General features: G+C 37.1%; 1 protein-coding gene and 1 long non-coding RNA gene across 3 annotated transcripts in view; one reads left to right on the forward strand and one right to left on the reverse strand.

The window, feature by feature from the left end:
• The window catches only part of LOC139035131 (uncharacterized), a 132,471-nt gene extending 129,762 nt beyond the window's left edge, over nt 1–2,709 (forward strand). Inside the window, exon 3 of the long non-coding RNA XR_011487655.1 lies at nt 2,663–2,709. This is a non-coding gene — a long non-coding RNA (uncharacterized lncRNA). The remainder of the gene's footprint in view (nt 1–2,662) is intronic.
• Nucleotides 316–13,010, reverse strand: LOC110145759 (filaggrin). 2 transcript variants are annotated; one of them, XM_020906201.2, is made up of 3 exons: nt 12,964–13,010; nt 2,537–2,695; nt 316–1,965 (listed from the first exon to the last, which is right to left on the reverse strand). In XM_020906201.2, exons 2-3 carry the CDS (start codon nt 2,672–2,674, stop codon nt 340–342), a joined length of 1,764 nt encoding a protein of 587 aa, XP_020761860.2. In that variant the 5' UTR covers nt 2,675–2,695; nt 12,964–13,010; the 3' UTR covers nt 316–339. The 2 variants fall into 2 exon arrangements, with proteins under 2 accessions (XP_020761860.2, XP_070323457.1); XM_070467356.1 differs by lacking the exon at nt 12,964–13,010 and having other exon boundaries at nt 2,537–2,806.
• Nucleotides 13,011–17,608: the final 4,598 nt, after the last annotated feature.

The following is a 17,608-nucleotide window of genomic DNA, read 5'->3' on the forward strand; positions in this document are numbered from 1 at the left end:
CTCTGCATCTCCTACTGCTCACACTTTGTGTGCTGCTCTTGCATGTCATCTGACTCCTTATCAGTGGTTCTTTTCGTGTCCTGCTCTAAGTTCAGCCTGTGCCGATCAAATGTCTTTTGAATCGTCTAGTGAGGTTTGTCCATGTGGTTCCAGGTGTCTGGAGCTGTCTCTTGACTGCTCATGGTGGCTCCCCTCTCTTTGTCCGTGCTGGATCCTGACCTTCCGTGAACAGTATCACTGTGGCTCCTTGGTGGGACTCTGAGTGCTAGAACTGTCTCCGCTGTCCATGGCAGGATCCATGTTGGTTTCTTGAGCTAGAACCAGGCCTTCCTTGAGTTGTCACGGACTGTCTACCTGAGTCTTCTGAATGTCCTTCGCTGTCAGTGGCCTGACTAACACTGGATTGCCTGTGTCTACTGCTTCCGGATCCAGTGGAGGTTTGTCCATGACTGGTCCCAGCGTGTCTGGAGCTGTCTCTTGACTGCTCATGGTGGCTCCCCTGTCTTTGCCCCGTGCTGGATCCAGACCTTTGGTGGACAGATTCACTGTGGCTCCCTTGGTGGGACTCTGAGTGCCTAGAACTGTCTCCTGTCTGTCCATGGACAGATCCATGTTGGTTCCTTGAGCTGGAACCAGACCTTCCATGAGTTGTCTCAGAATGCCTACCGGAATCTCTTGCATGGCCCTCACTGTCACTGGCCTGACTAACACTGGATTGTCTGTGCCTACTGCTTCCGGATATAGTGGAGGTTTGTCCATGACTGGTTCCAGCATGTCTGGAGCTGTCTCTTGACTGGTCATGGTGGCTCCCCTCCCTTTGTCCAGTGCTGGATCCTGACCTTCGTGAACAGTATCACTGTGGCTCCTTTGGTGGGACTCTGAGTGCCTAGAACTGTCTCTAGCCTGTCCATGGGCAGATCCATGTTGGTTTCTTGAGCTGGATCCAGGCCTTCCATGAGTTGTCACAGACTGTCTACCTGAGTCTTCTGAACGTCCTTCGCTGTCACTGGCCTGACTAACACTGGATTGACTGTGTCTACTGCTTCCGGATCCAGTGGAGGTTTGTGCATGTTGAGTTTCAGAGTGTCTGGAGCTGTCCCTTGACTGCTCATGGTGGCTCCCCTGTCTTTGCCCAGTGTTTTTTGACCTTCCATGGACAGATTCACTGTGCGTCTCTTTTTGGGATTCTGAGTGGGTAGAACTATCTCCTGTATGAGTCAAGATAGAGTCATTTTCATTCCTTGAACTGGACCCTGATCTTCCATGTGTGATCACGGATTTACTACCTGTATCTCGTGAATGTTCTTCTGTGTCTCTGCCCTTAGTGATGTTTGACCCATAGTTTGTATTGTGACTGGATTGAAAATTCGTGGTCACTTGGTCTTCGCAAACTTGATACGAGTCATCATACTCTGATCCTATGCATTTTGCTCTTCCTTTACCTTTATTTTCATAACCACATTCTTCTTCTTTTTCTTCATATCTCCTGGTTGGGCTGACACTTGACATGTGCCTTCTTTCTTTTAGTTCAGTAGAGCTTGATCTCCTTTTCTTTTCCCTTCTTGACTCATGATGTTTTTTGCTACATCCATGTCTGTGTCCAGAGGTAGGTGAGTCACCTCCTCTTTGTTTACTTCCAGATTTAGACCCATGTCTTTTTTTTCCTCTTCCTCTTGGGCTCTTTGATCTATCTTGATTCTTTCCATCACTTCTTCTTGAGTGACTGTGCTTTCTTTTTGTTTCTTCCTTGTCTTCTTCTGTATCATCTTCTTCATCTTCATAGTGGTATGTATACTTTTTCTGTTTTTGTCCTGCTGTCTCTAAATTGTGTCTTTGAGTATAATCATAATATGCTTGAGCCAATTTGAATACCATCAGAAAAAACTCTGTAAAGTCTATTTTCTTGTTGTGATCTACATCGAGGATATGCATGAAAACTTCAGTGGTGTCTGGGTCATCAGGATTCTGTAAACAGGGAAGACAGGGAGAGTACATGAGAGTGACTGACGTGGAAGATTAAATAATTAAAGTGAACTTTGGAAATGTGAATTCTTGCTATATAAAAGTAGAACCTAATGTTTTCTTTAATAACGTTTGTTTTATCTTGACTTAGTAAAGAGATGTCTGTACTGTCCTAAAAGACTTAAATCTTAAATGCTAGTGTGGTGACACAAAAAATTTGATGGGACATGTTCTTCTTTTAATTCTTCAAATGTCAGCATTTTATGAATTTTCTCAAAGGAATTATCTTTTAGACATACCCTCTTTACATTCTTGAAATTAGAGGGAATATTATGATAAGTTAACTTTTGTTTACTTCTTTTTAACTAAATATTTATGTTTTTCCATAGACAATGTGTGTGTGTAATAGATCTAGAGGTATAAAGAGCTGAACAAATTTTATCTGTTTTGAAATAAAATTATGTTTGTTCCTATTCTAAGAGAAACAGCTCATAAAGATTTCACAGTAATATTTTGACATTTTTTGGTGCAGAACAAAAATGATATACCATTTTATCTGGCAAATAACTTTTACCTTCAAGATGGGCCGAAACTCCAATTCCAGAAGTTCCTTCAGCTCTTTTTCACTCAATGTGTCAGTCTCCTTATCTGTTTTTGAATATTTGTGAAATATTTTGATGATGCCATTGATGTTTTCCAGGAGAGTCGACATATTTTGGAACTATAGGTGAACCTAGAAAGAAGTTAAAATGTACATTTATTTCTTTTATTTTGTAGGTCATATCAATTATTATAATAAATTTTCACATTTATAAACCTAAATCTTTTCCTAGGTAGTCCAGCTTTAAAAATGGAAGATGGCCATGAAAAACTTCTATCCATTATCTACATGATGAATATCAACACAGAGTTTGACTGGACTGCCAACATTTTAGCCTTGATCTCTTTTTTTTTCACATCAAACTACTCTTTTATTTGCGTGCCTAGAATTCATAAGTCATAAAATATCAAAATATCTCTCAAAACTCACTTTTCTTTTTTGCTTTTTTACTCAATAGCTTTATTTTTTTTAATTTATTTATTTTAACTGGGGGCTAATTCCTTTACAACACTGCAGTGGTTTTTGCCATACATTGACATGAATCAGCCATGGGTTTACGTATGTTCCCCATCCTGATCCTCCCTCCCCATCTCATCCCTCAGGGTCATCCCAGTGCACCAGCCCTGAGCACCCTGCCTCCTGCATCGAACCTGGACTGGCGATCTGTTTCACATATGATAATATACATGCTTCAATGCTATTCTCTCAGATCATCCCACCCTCACCTTCTCCCACAGAGTCCAAAAGACTGTTCCATACATCTGTGTCTCTTTTGCTGTCTCACATATAGGGTTATTGTTACCATCTTTCTAAATTCCATATATATGCATTAGTGTATAGTATTGGTGCCTTTCACATTGGAATTTAGATATTCTCACAGACCTTTGGCAAAAGCTGCAATAGATTCTTCCTTTCCTTTATCTCAGAAGATGACATTGAATTTTCTTTCACTGAAAACTTGCTCTCTATTAGGAAAGAATTTCGTTTTTCCAGCATCTGTTCATCCAGCCTATTGAATTTGTATCCACATACTTTAACCTTCACTACTGTTTTGTGGATAAATTGTCCTTCTGTCCTTTATTTTGGCACAGGATCTCACTCTCTCTTGCCTATTCAAACAATTTGCTTTTGTAGTTAGTAGTTATTCACTTTTTCTCCTACCTTATCAATTTCTTTTTTTTTTTCTGAAACATTCACTACAGCATGTGTTCATGCTGAAATGTCTCTTATTTAAATCCCCTCCCTCATCCTACATCTCCCTTTATGCACCATTTATCTTTTCTCTACTATACCGAAACCCATCACAAGATATACCTGTATTTTTTCTTCACTTTCTATTTTCTTTTATTCAGGTTATCTTTCTGTCTCAAAAATCCACTGAAGCTCTCATGATGATTTAAAAGATGCCCTTTATCTTACTATGTCCAACTATCCATTTTCATTTCACATATGCTTCATGTATCAGCAGCATTTGATGCAGGTCGTTACATCCTCCTTCAGAGACCCCATTCTCTTTAGTTTTTTCTTTTGACCTCATTGCCTATTTTTCTTGGTCTCCTATTACAGGCTCTAATGTTGATGTGCCTGAGATTGAGTCCTTAGTTCCTTTTCTGTATTTTATCCTCCCTTGGGCAGAGTGGAGGGGTCTCAACTGGCTGTGTAACTTTAAATCCTATGTATAGGTTGACAACTCTGAAATTTATATATTCAGCCATAAAGTCTCCTCTAAGCTTGACATATGTATGTCTAAGTACCTATCAAATATTTCTGCTTTGGCCTTGAACAATATTTCCCCCACCACCAAGATGTTCCACTCCATCCAGTTCTCCTAGTGAATGGTTTACTTTCTCAGCAAAGAGTCTTCAAAGAGTTTTCTGTGCTTCCCCTCATTTTATGTTTACCACTCATTTAAAATCAGTTCTCTCAATTTTTTGTCTCCAAACTTGAAACTGATTTGTGTTAAATAACCTATGGTCTATATTGCTAAATACAGTGGTCAGTTGTTCGTCTTCCTCATCTTACTCACCGGCTTAGGGGTGTGGAATTGCTCATTCCCTTTTTCATGGAAGTTTTGGTTGTTTGTTTCTTGGATCTTAACAGTGCATTCTCCTTATATACCTCTAATCTATCAGCTGCTCTTTCTCAATATTCTTTACTAATCTCTCATCTTTTGCTTCATTTCAAAACGTTGGAAAATCCCCATGGCTTATGTCCTTGACCTTCTCTTTTAAAATATATCTATTCACTGAAATCTCATTGGACCTCTTGACTTCAGATACTATCTAATTTACTTCCAGACTGATACCTCCAAGCATGACCTTACCTTTCTTTGATTTCTACACTCACTCATTCATACCTTAATTTATTTAACAAATATTCAACACCTACTACAGGATTAGCTAATATTTTATGCTCTGGGGATATAATAATAAACAAGATGAATGAAGTACCTATTCTTCTGAAGACAATAAACAAATGAATGGAGAAATTAGACATTGAGAAGTGATATGCATACCGTTAAAATAAGAATGGTGCTATTAATATATAGAATTGTTTTGAGGGATGTGCTTTAGATTGATCAGAGGAGATTTTGTGTTAAAAAAGATATTTGAGCTTAAAATAGAAAAATAAGAAGGAACTAACCTTGTTGATTAGTTGAAGAATTTTAGGTAAAAGGAACAGTTCAGGGATCTGAATGTGGGAGTCAACTTGGAAGGTTAATGATATAGAAAAAATACCAATTCCAGAACAAATCAGGAGTAATACAACTTAAAGTCAGATTTACAGACAGGGGTTAGAAAATGATTATCTTCTAAATAGGGTAACATTTGTGCTTTTTATTGTAGGTGCGATGGGAAGTCACTAAATGATTTTTTTTTTTTTTTGGAAACAGAGCAATCTGATTCAGTTTTTAAAGGATCAATTTGTAGAATCACTAATTAGGGTTCTTTCAGAGTAAGATTCTTTTAAGAACAACTGGAAAGTTGGTGTTTATGTGTGTGTGTGTAGGTATCATAACACTATCAAAACTGTGACAATTTGTTGAAGCTTACATTCAGATTGGAAGGGAACTACAGTAATTTGGGGAGTTAAATAACTGCAATTATTAAAAACTGGTGGAAGATATCAAGCCACAGATTCAAGACATATTATCAACTCCAAGCAGATATATAAAAGAAAACAATACCTAGACACATAATAAAAAATGTCTGAACACTTAAGACAATGAGGAAATCTTAAAACCAGCCAGAGAAAAAGCATATTATCTTCAAAAAACCAATTACTGACTTTTCAAAAGAAATAATGGAAGCCAGGAGACAGTGAAATGTTTTTCTTATCTTCCTGTAGGAAAGTAAGTTCTACCCTAGAATTCTATACCCACTGAAAGTATAGATGAAGAAGAAAGCTTAAGTAAGGATATTTTCAAGCAAACAAAGCAGATTTACCTTACACCATAAGATTTACTCTAAAAGAAATATTAAAGAATGATCCTAGTCAGAAGCACAGAGAGGTAGGAAAGAATGAAGAAAAAGTCAAAAGTGTAAGTATAGGGAAAATCTAAATGAATAGTGATGGAAAAAACAGCAATAATAATATCTTTCACAATTCATGATAATGCATAACTATCATAAATAAGGTTGGAAAGGGTAAATAGAGTTCAGGTACTATAGGATACTTGGATTGTTGGAGTAAAGTACTAGCAGTGTTAAAGTATTTTTTTTAATAATATACTCTAATAAGTCCAAGGGTAGGTGTTGTGTTGTAATGTCTAAGGTAAGCATGAAAAGACCAGTAAAAGGATATGTAATTAAAAAGCTGATATGACAAAAATTAACTGACAAATATGTAATTCATCCAAAAAAGTTAGAAAAGAGAAAAAGAAATGTAAAACAGGTAGGGTATTAGAAACCAAGTAGTAATATGGTGGATTTAAACCAAATAGATTTAAGCAGTAATGATACTGAATAAGAATGGACTAAATACTGTAACTTAGAAACAAAGATTGTCAGACTAGATGGGAAAAAAAGTACATACTATCTATAGGAGACACACTTAAGTCTGATATATGTTGGAAAAAGATGTTATTCAAATGTTAAAGGAGAGCTATTGTTTTTGCTATATTAACATCTGTAGAGTAGACTTTAAGACAAAAGTATAACTAGAAGATATTTCATAACAATAAATGGCTAGTTCATGAGGAAGATATAACAATTCAAATTGATATGTACTTAATAACATAGCCTCATAATATGTACAACAAAAAAATGACAGAATTATAAGGACAAATTGACAAATCTATAATTATAGTAGGTAACATACTTCTCTCAGCAACTGATAGAACAAGTAAACAAAAATATTATAAGGCTATAGAAGAGTTCCACAAAATTCATAAGACAGTAACTAATATATATTGAACACTGTATCTAACAAATACAACATACACTTCCTACTGAAATGAATATGAGACTTCTGAAAATTTACTATATGCTTATCATAAAGAAAATTTCAACAAATTTTAAAGGATTAAAATCATGCATAATTTGTTTTGTACCACAGTGGAATGAAGCTAGATTTCAATGATAGAAAGAAACATACAAAAATCTCCACAAATGTTTGGAAATTAAGCAGTAACTTCTAAATAACAAATAGGTCATAGAATACATTGCAGTGTAAATTAGAAAATATTTTGAGCTAAATACAAATGAGAAAAATATGAAATAGCAAAACTTGTAGGATACAGTCACTCCATACCTAATGAAAAATTTATAGTTTTATTACATATATTAGAAAAGAAAGGCTGAAAAATCAATAACCTAACCATATATGTTACGAAGTTTGGAGAAGAACAACAAATTCAGTCCAAAGAAAGTATAATAAAGATAAAAACTGATATTAATGAAATAGGAAACAAATTTAGAGAATCAAAAAGCCAAGATATTTGAAAAATTGATAAAACTGAGAAACTCTGAATAAATAAGAAAAGAGGAGAAAGGCATAGGTAATCAATATCAGGAAAATAAAAGGGGATATTGTCTTAGATTTTACAGGTACTAGAAAGATAAGTGCATATTATAAACTTTATAGAAAAATTTTGAAAATTTAAATGAAGTGGACATATTTCTAGAAAAATGCTTCCTATGCAAATGTAAACAACAGGAAGTATTCCATATTGAGGGAAGGGGTGACTACAAATCAGCTGGCTTTACTAGTGAATTTTGTTTAATGTGTAAGAAATAAATAACTCTAATACCACAGATTGTTTCAGGGAAATTAAAAAAGGAGAATACTGATTTTATGAATCCAACATAACCTCAGTACCCATAACCTGACAAGGATATTACAAGAAACAAAGTTTTGAGGAGAATTTCCTTTATGAATATAGATGCAAAAATCTGAAAGAAAATATTAAACTGAATCTAGTATTGTACAAAAAGAATATGCATTATACTTAAGAAAGTTTCACTCCAAAGATCATGTTTGTTTTAATATATGAGAACTGATAAAATACTGGGAAAACAGCTTTTTTGAACCTCTTAATAGATGGAAAAAACATTTGATAAAACCCCTACAATGGACATGCAAATTAAAGCTTAGCATATTCCTGGCTCAATTTTTCTCATTCCAATAGAATCTGAAAATTCTGGCAGTGAATGAATAAAATGCATTATAAGGAAGTAATTATAATAAAAATATGTTCTTGTCCATAAAAAAGTCCAACATTAATTTTTATTTATAAATATGAATTGTACTTACGATGGTACAATTAGGGCTTCCCTGATAGCTCAGTTGGTAAAGAATCCACCTGCAATGCAGGAGACCCTGGTTGGATTCCTGTGTTGGAAAGATCCACTGGAGAAAGGGAAGGCTACCCTCTTCAGTATTCTGGCCTGGAGAATTCCATGGACCATAGTCCATGGGGTCAGAAAGAGTCGGATAGGACCGAACGATTTTCACTTTCACTTTCACCTTGATGGTACTATAGTAAACAGCATACTTAATGGTTACATGCTGAAAACTTTTCTTGCTCAGTTTTTGGATGAGATCAGTACACCTGCTAATATATGCAACATTGTTTTGAAGTTCCTAGGTAGAGCAAAAATTAAGACAAAGAATGAAAAACAGAATAATTGAAAATGAAGTAAGAAAACTGCCGTTACTGAAGAATGATGTGGCTTCCATATGTTGAAATTTAAAAAAAATGTATAAGCTACTAGAATAAATAAAATTAACAATGTTGCTGGATACAAGATAAATATACAAAATTCATTTGTATTTCTATACAAAACCAAGAAACAGAAATTTAAATAAGGAATGATGCTATTTACAAAAGTGTATAAAAAGTCAGGGAATTGCTAGAAGTTAAAACTAACAAAGGTTTAATCTCAAAGAAAGTCAATGCCAAAGAATGCTCAAACTACCAGACAATTGCACTCATCTCACACACTAGCAAAGTAATGCTTAAACTTCTCCAAGCCAGGCTTCAATAGTACATGAACCCAGAACTTCCAGATGTTCAAGCTGGATTTAGAAAAGGCAGAGGAACCAGAGATCAAATTGCCAACATCTGTTAGATCATTGAAAAAGCAAGAGAGTTCCAGAAAAAACATCTACTTCTGCTTTATTGACTATGCCAAAGCCTTTGACTGTGTGGATCACAAGAAACTGTGGAAAATTCTTCAAGAGATGGGGATGCTAGACCACCTGACCTGCCTCCTGAGAAATCTGTATGCAGATCAAGAAACAACATTTAGAACTGGACATGGAACAAACAGATTGGTTCCAAATTGGGAAGGGAGTACGTCAAGGCTGTATATTGTTGCCCTGCTTATTTAACTTATATGCAGAGTACATCATGAGAAAATGCTGGACTGGATGAAGCACAAGCTGGAATCAAGATTGCCAGGAGAAATATCAATAACCTCAGATATGCAGATGACACCACCCTTATGGAAGAAAGTGAAGAAGAATTGAAGAGCCTCTTAATGAAAGTGAAAGAGGAGAGTGAAAAATTTGGCTTAAAATTCAACATGAGAAAAACTAAGAACATGGCATCTGGTCCCATCACTTCATGGCAAATAGATGGGGAAACAATGGAAACAGTGACAGACTATCTTTTTGCACTCCAAAATCACTGCAGATGGTGACTGCAGCCATGAAATTAAAAGACGCTTACTCCTTGGAAGAAAAGTTATGACCAACCTAGAAAGCATATTAAAAAGCAGAAATATTACTTTGCCAACAAAGGTCCGTCTAGTCAAAGCTGTGGTTTTTCCAGTAGTCATGTATGGATGTGAGAGTTGGACCATAAAGAAAGCTGAGCGTCGAGGAATTGATGCTTTTGAACTGTGGTGTTGGAGAAGAGTCTTGAGAGTCCCTTGGACTGCAAGGAGATCCAACCTGTCCATCCTAAAGGAAATCAGTCCTGGGTGCTCATTGGAAGGACTGATGCTGAAGCTGAAACTCCAATACTTTGGCCACCTGATGCAAAGAACTGAAGCTGAAACTCCAATACTTTGGCCACCTGATGCAAAGAACTGATTCATTTAAAAGACCCTGGTGCTGGGAAAGATGGAAGGTGGGAGGAGAAGGGGATGACAGAGGATGACATGGATGGCATCATTGACACAATGGACATGAGTTTGAGTAAACTCTGGGAGTTGGTGATGGACAGGGAGGCCTGGTGTGCTGCAGTCCATGGCATTGCAAAGAGTCAGACACAACGGAGCGACTGCACTGAACTGAAATCTAACAAAAGATATGAAATATATGAACTCAGAAAATTATAAGCATTATTGAGACTAATTTAAAAAGATATGGATAAATGGAAGATTGTGCCTTGTTTGTGTGTTGAAAGTGTCAATGTTGTCAAGATGTTAGATCTCCCCAAACTCATTTTTACGTGCAATAAAATTTCATTCAGAATCTGAAAATTTTTTTTCTTTTTAAAAAAATTTTTTCATTTATTTTTATTAGTTGGAGGCTAATTACTTTATAATATTGTAGTGGTTTTTGTCATACATTGACGTGAATCAGCCATGGATTTACATGTATTCCCCATCCTGATCCCCACTCCCACCTCCCTTTCTACCCGATTCCTCTGGGTTTTCCCAGTGCACCAGGCCCAAGCACTTGTCTCATGCATCCAGCCTGGGCTGGTGATCTGTTTCATTGGTAAGGCAGTGTCTGAAATTTATATTAAAATGTGGGGGTCCAGGATTAGCCAGAACAACACTGAAGACCAACTTTGTGGACATATTGGATGTTAAGTGTATTATAAAAGAAGACAGCATGACACTGATGCAACATTAAACAAATAGGTAAGTGAAATATCTTATATATCATTATGCACATTTAATTTATGAAAAAGGTTGTTATGAGAGTTGGCAGGGAAAGTATGGTCTTTTGAATAAATGGTGCTGGGTTAATTGAATTCCCATATGGAAAAATGAATTTCTTCTCAGGTGGATTTTACATGTGAAAGATAAAGGGGACTGAACTTCAGTGGCTAAGACTCCACACTCCCAATGCAGGGGGCACAGGTTCAGTTCTGGTCAGGGAACTGGATCCCACGTGCTGCAACTAAAAGATCCCACATGCCACAACAAAGATCAAAGACCCCATGTGCTGCAACTAAGACCCGGCACAGCCAAACAAATAAATGAATATTTTTTAAAAGAGAGTGATTATTTGCCTCCAAGTCTAACATAGTCTTTAAAGAAAGGTGAAGGAAATAACATAGGAGAATATTTTCAAGAACTTGGGGTAGAGACATACTTCTTAAAGAGAACTTAAAACATATTAATGATAAAGAACAAAATTGATAAATTGGAGTGCATTAAAAATAGGAATGTCTGTTTATTCAAAGACTCTTAAGAAGAGAAGGAAAGCCATTGAGTGAAAGAATATATGCAACATTTAACCAATAAAGGGCTCTGTCCTGAATATATAATAACTACTCTAAATCAATACAAGAAATATGGATGGCCCCATAGCAAAATGGTTAGATGGTATGAGAGCTTTGCAAAATAGGATATACAAATGTCTAATAAACACAAAAGGTTCTCAATTTTGTTAATTGTCAGGGAGCTACAAGTTAAAATTAACAGTGTGAGACTACAACACCCCCACCAAAATGACTAAAAAGACAAAAAGAAAAAAAGAATACTAATTCCACCTATTGGGGAAGATATGGAGAAACTGGGTGTTTCATACACTCCTAGAAGGAGCATAAGCTGGCAGAAATACTTTCAAGAATTGTTTGATAATACCTAAGACCAGCAATTTACTCCTAGGAATATCCTCAATGGAAATATATACACATTTGTAACCAAAAATCATGAACAAAAATGTTCATAGCTCCATTATTTATAATATCTCCCCAAAGGAAAACAACCCAAATATCTATCAATAAAAATGAATAAATAATTTGTGGTATTTTCATATAATAGAGGTGGAATGAAGGGATAGCCTATATTAAGATGGTAGTGTGGATAGGAGGACAGATGGACTGGCATGTTTTACAGTCAGAGTTGGCTGATCAGAGAGAATAATCAGTGTAGTGTAAAGCAGAGAATGGAGACATGCGTAGCTTCTAGACTTGTGTTTGAACAAATGACCCCATCATCTCTCATCTAAACTGCAGTCCATCTCCTTTCTCCCACCATTACCTATGATCCTATTTTCCATATAGCAGCTCAGAGTGATCTTGTTACTCTTCCTGCTTAATACTCTCCAGTGGCTTCTCATCGACTTCAAATAATGTACAAACTCTACCGTGCCCCTCTTTACATGGCCTGTCTAGTTCTGTGACTCACTATATACCACTGTTCCTCGTGTTAAACATGCTCTAGGCACCTAAGCATCTTTATGTCCTTTAAAGGGTTTACTACTGCTTTAGAATCCTTTTGTTTGCCTTTCTTCAGTCATTAATATCTCTGCTCAAAAGATAATTCCCCAAACAGTCCTTTCCTAACCCTTCAATCTCAAGTACCATCCTATTACTTTACTGTATCACTGTCTTATTTTCTTCATTGTTCTTATCACTGTTTGAATTTTTATTCATTTCTTGTTGACTGAATGTCTTCTGCTGCTAAGTTTATGTTGTTCATTGCCGCATAATCAGCCAAGAGTAGCATATGGCAAATAGAAGGTAGTTCATACATATTTGTTCAGTGAATGGGTAAATAGATAAACAAACAATATTAAGAAAGTAGCCAGGTGGAAAGCAAATTTACGCCCTCATTTTCCTTCTGTGTCAAAATAAACTTTTAGTAACATAACGACTAAAAATAAAGGACCCCAAACATCCAGAACTTTTGGCCTGAGACCACATGTACAACCAGATCTCCACCTTGCTTAAGAACAAGTAAACAAGGTGAGATTTAGTCCCTCTTACTTACTTCCTTCCTTCACCAGAAGAGCAAGGAGATTGTAGCCTGGAGGAGCTTGCTGGGTACTGAAATCTGGGATCATGGCCTTTTTATAGTAGGTCCATCCAGGGAGGAGCCGTCCTCTGTAGGATGGTCTGATTCATTCCTAACCAAACTCAGATCCACCCATATCTCCACCTCTGTTTCTCTAGTGACCTGTTTACTTCCCAACTTGCTCACTTATTCATCTGTACTTGTTTTACCAAGTTACAATTTAGGTTTACATCATTCCCGTGCATACTGTAGATTTCATGGAAGATTCCCTTTGGCTAGCATAGGTTCTTTGTGTGCAGGGTCCACACCTTCTGGGTTTTGTTGTTGTTGTTATTACCCCCACTTTGAATGGTAGATGCTTGATAAATATCTACTGATAAGTGTGCTTCCTTATCCTTGTCTCTAGAGGAGTAGTAGAGTATACATTTTTGAAAAAATTAAATTTGGCTTATATTTAAGCCAATGTTACATGCATCTACTTACAGGTCCCTTTTTTATTAATAAATTCCATCTCTGAATCCTGAGAGAATTTGCCATGATGAATGTTGATCTTCTACAAAGTGTAATGAATCCAGAGAAGATAGGCAAATTTAATTTTGATTTTTCAAAAGAGAACAAGAAAGTGGGCTCTTGAATTAGAAGCAGTGATCACTAGGAGGTGGCATGAACTTATTGGATAAGAATCATTAGTCTTATTTTCAAGGTTGTTAATTGGGGTATCAGAGACATGTTCTACCTACTCTTCCTGTGGAATAAGCTGTGGCTTTTCTCATTGACCTCATAAATATACAGGAGATGCCTATCCTTGGCCTCTCTCTTTATTCCCAGACTGTATATTGAACAGATTACATTTCCATTTGGATGTCCCCCTGTATCTCAGTCCATACTATTCAAACTGAATTAATTATCATGCCTTGTACCAAAATATGCCATCTTCCAGGTTGAGGAGGATGAGACCACATGTACATCCAGATCTCCACCTTGCTTAGGAACAGGTAGACAAGGTGAAATGTATTCCCTTTTATTTCCTTCCTTCACCAGAAGAGCAAGGAGATGGTAGCCTGGAGGAGCTTGCTGGGTTCTGAAGTCTGGGATCATGGCCCATGTTACATGCCAATGTTACAATCACCTACCACAGGTCCCTTTTTATTAATAAATTCCACCTTTTAATCCTGAGAGAACTTACCTGACATCTCTATGTGCTGAGTGTCTAAAGCCCCACAGAGTCATTTTCCATTTCTCTCTCTCTTTAGCCCTCATGTCATGTCATGATGTGTCACTTCTATATGAAGGTCTATTATGCAGACCTTTATCTCTAGTGTGGCAATCTCAGTTCTAGGCCTCACCATCTTTTGACTGGACATTAGTAAAAAGTGTTATAACCAACCCTTCCACTGTTAGCCTTCTTGATTCATCTTTTACTCTTATCATTTTTCTCTTATACTTTACTCTTTCTCCTACTTGCCTGGAGAATTCCAAATTTCTTTACCGGACATATAAGCCCCTTCACAGTAGTAAAGAATCTGTATCCTTTTAGCTACTTCTCTTATCACCTGCATTTTATGGGAAAGTCACTCTATACTGATCCATATTCCTTGCATAACCTTTTAATAGTCTACTACTATTCAGAATCTCTATATGCTGTCTTTACTACTGGGGAGTCCCTCAACCTTAGCTTCTTTTCATTCTTTAAGCCTCTCCAGAATCACCAGCTCCTTCATAAAGCCTCACCTTACATCTCCAGGTAAATCACTGTCCTCTCATATACTCTATATTAATCTCCCTTATAGCACTGATGATACTTTAATTACTTATGTATCTGTAGTGCCCAGTGCCCTATTTTGCATTTCTTCTCATTCTGGTATTGACTGGGTCTTGAATCATCTTTTGTATTCTTGGACCCTGTAACAGTTCCTGAGATATGATCAAATAAATGTATGGGTGCGATGTTTGGCAGGGGTTGGGGGGTGGGGTGAGGAGATGATCTTGTTTAGAGTTGGTGAGGTATGCGTATGTCCGAGCTTTAAAATCTTTGTTTAATGCCCTCATTTTCTTTCCTTTTGTGAAACATTAGTAGTTAACATCCACAGAACATAGATCTTCATTTTCTTCTCTTTTCTTCTTAGGTTTATGTTTTTGTGCCAGGAGCTACTGTCTGTCTCTCACCAGGATAATAATAGTTATAATCTATACTGTATGTCCATTCAGTATGTGCCAAGAATGTGCTAGGATTTTGTATATATTTCTTCTAATCTTCAGAAACAATCCTGTGAGGTCATTATTATCATCCCTAATTTTGAGATGAGGGAACTGATTGTGATAGGGAGAAGATTACCCAGCGTGTAAGTTACAGAACCAGGATTCAATTCTAGGTCATTTTGACTCCAACTTCCACATTATTTCCCGTACACCACATTACTCTAGGAGTGAACTTTTCTCCTTTTTAAAAAGACATTTTTATATTTTTGGCACTTGAAACGGTAGTTTCTTTCAAAGTATCCTATGTCCTGGGTGACCTTAATGGTGGAAATCGTTGCAGGGGCAGAAGTGAGTGAGCTGAGAAAAGTGGAGTCAGAGAGTGGCAATGCTGGGGCAATCTAGGCTGCAATGTTTTAATGATCAGAGGACACAAATCTTACCATTTCTTATCCACATAGAGGACAATCCTAGTAGTTGGCTCCAGGACTGTTTTCTTGACCATGTTATGATCATTATATTCTTATCAGTAACCTGGATGAAAATTTGGGCAGAGGGACTTCCCTGGTGGTGCAGTGGTTAAGATTCTGTGCTTCCATTGCAGGGGGCATGATTTGATCCTTGGTTTCAGAATTAATATCCCCCATGCTATGTGGTACAGTCAAAAAACAGAAAAAGAAAAGAAAATGTAGAAGATGTCAAGTATTTTTAGGAGAGACTGAAGATCCAAGGAGATTTTAGCATATCACGTAAGTAGCTCAAATCTAATAAAATTGAATCTTACTGAATTAAAAGTAAAATTCTGACTTTGGTTCTAAATTCAACTTTGCAAGTACAGGGTAGAAGCCATGAGTAAAAGAAGGGGTATTGTGGCAGTGGTGGTGTGATGTAGTAGCCCAAAAGGTAATGCTATTTCAGGATGCATTAAGAAAAGTAAATTAACTAGAACAAAATAAGTGGTGGTGTCCTTCAGTTGGCCATTGTCAGATGGTTTCTCTAGCTTTTCATTCAGTTCTGACAGTCACTTCTCAATACGGATATGGACAACTTGTTATGTGTTCTGAGTCAAGTAAGTAGATGATTGGCCAGATGGATGGTAAAGGGAACAAGGGCTTTCCAGGTATCTTAGTAGTAAAGAATCCACTTGTCAATGAAGGAGCCTCAGGTTTGATCCCTGGGTCAGAAAGAACCCCTGGAGAAGGAAATGGCAGTCCACTCCAGTATTCTTGTCTGGGAAATCCCATTGACAGAGGAACCTGGTGGGACTATGGTCCATGGGGTCACAAAAGAGTTGAACATGACTTAGCAACTAAACAACAACAACAAAGGGAACAAAGTAAGAAGCAGCTGGTGGGAGAAGATTATCTGCTTGTTGTATAAAAACTCAGATTGGTAGAAAGCATAGGCAAATGTACTTTGACTTTGAATAAGTAAGAACATTTTAATAGTCAGAATTGTCCAGTCGCAAAAAGAATTATCTCTGGAGATAATTCCCTATCACTGCCTAGAGAATGTTGAATTGAATGAATTGTTGGCAGTCAATTAGTCTAGGCTCCTCATATTGTGGTTGACAATTAGGAAGGCCAATGCTGCATGGCTGATAAATCAACAATTCAGGACTCAGGCCTGCACTCAGATTTTTCCCTCAAAATGCACTTCGTATTGCACAGGTTGCATCTATTACTGGGAGATGAGCATCAGACAAGGATATTTTGGAGTGTCATTAAGTAGAGGAACATTTGGAGGATGTGTGATAAATCCCTCTTTCCATGTGAGAGCTATGATTCTGTTATTCATGTAAATTTCTTTGCCTGACTTGATTCAACTCAGCTCAGATGCCTGTTTGATCAGTGCAGTTTACTAACTGCAGGCATAATAGGACTATCAATTCCACTTTATGTGCAATTCCCACTACATCCTATGTATATGGTATATGTTTCCATATTCCACTTCCTGCCAACATGCCTGGTCCCTCTTGCATCTTAGCTTTTTATCTTTAGAATGCCAAGAATCTTTACCCCCCAAATCTTTAAAATTACTGACCAAGGAATAATGCAGTCTGAGATGTAGGGCATCTTCTCTATTCTCAGACAGAACTTAACTCTTTGCCTCATTGTTCCCAGACAATGAAATGCTTTCAGAGGCATTTTAGGTGTCCACAGTTACATCTTCTGGCTGCCAAGAGTTATTAAGGTATGAAGACAATCCCCAAATGTCAAAGGTTATTGACAAATAAGAAATTACAGGATTTCAGTTGCAATCATTCATTTGTGGTCGTCCCTCCCTTTTCCTATCCAATGGGCTAGAAGGGCATTATGCTGCCATACGGCCTGTGGGCTGCTGATGTGGGTCAAGCTGTCACGATTCAAGGGAGCAGTCCTTTGAAATGTGTGACTGAGGCTGTAGGAGTGAAGAGGAGTTGGGA

The sequence above is a fragment of the Odocoileus virginianus genome, chromosome 5, assembly GCF_023699985.2.
Source record: "Odocoileus virginianus isolate 20LAN1187 ecotype Illinois chromosome 5, Ovbor_1.2, whole genome shotgun sequence".
Taxonomy (NCBI): Eukaryota; Metazoa; Chordata; class Mammalia; order Artiodactyla; family Cervidae; genus Odocoileus; species Odocoileus virginianus.

What these genes read in the sequence shown, in the direction of transcription:
- LOC110145759 (XM_020906201.2), bottom strand. Translation starts at nt 2,674, where the DNA reads ATGTCGACTCTCCTGGAAAACATCAATGGCATCATCAAAATATTTCAC. An exon ending in AGTTTCGGCCCATCTTGAAG is followed by an intron (nt 1,966 to 2,536) that starts GTAAAAGTTATT and finishes CCCTGTTTACAG; the next exon opens with AATCCTGATGACCCAGACAC.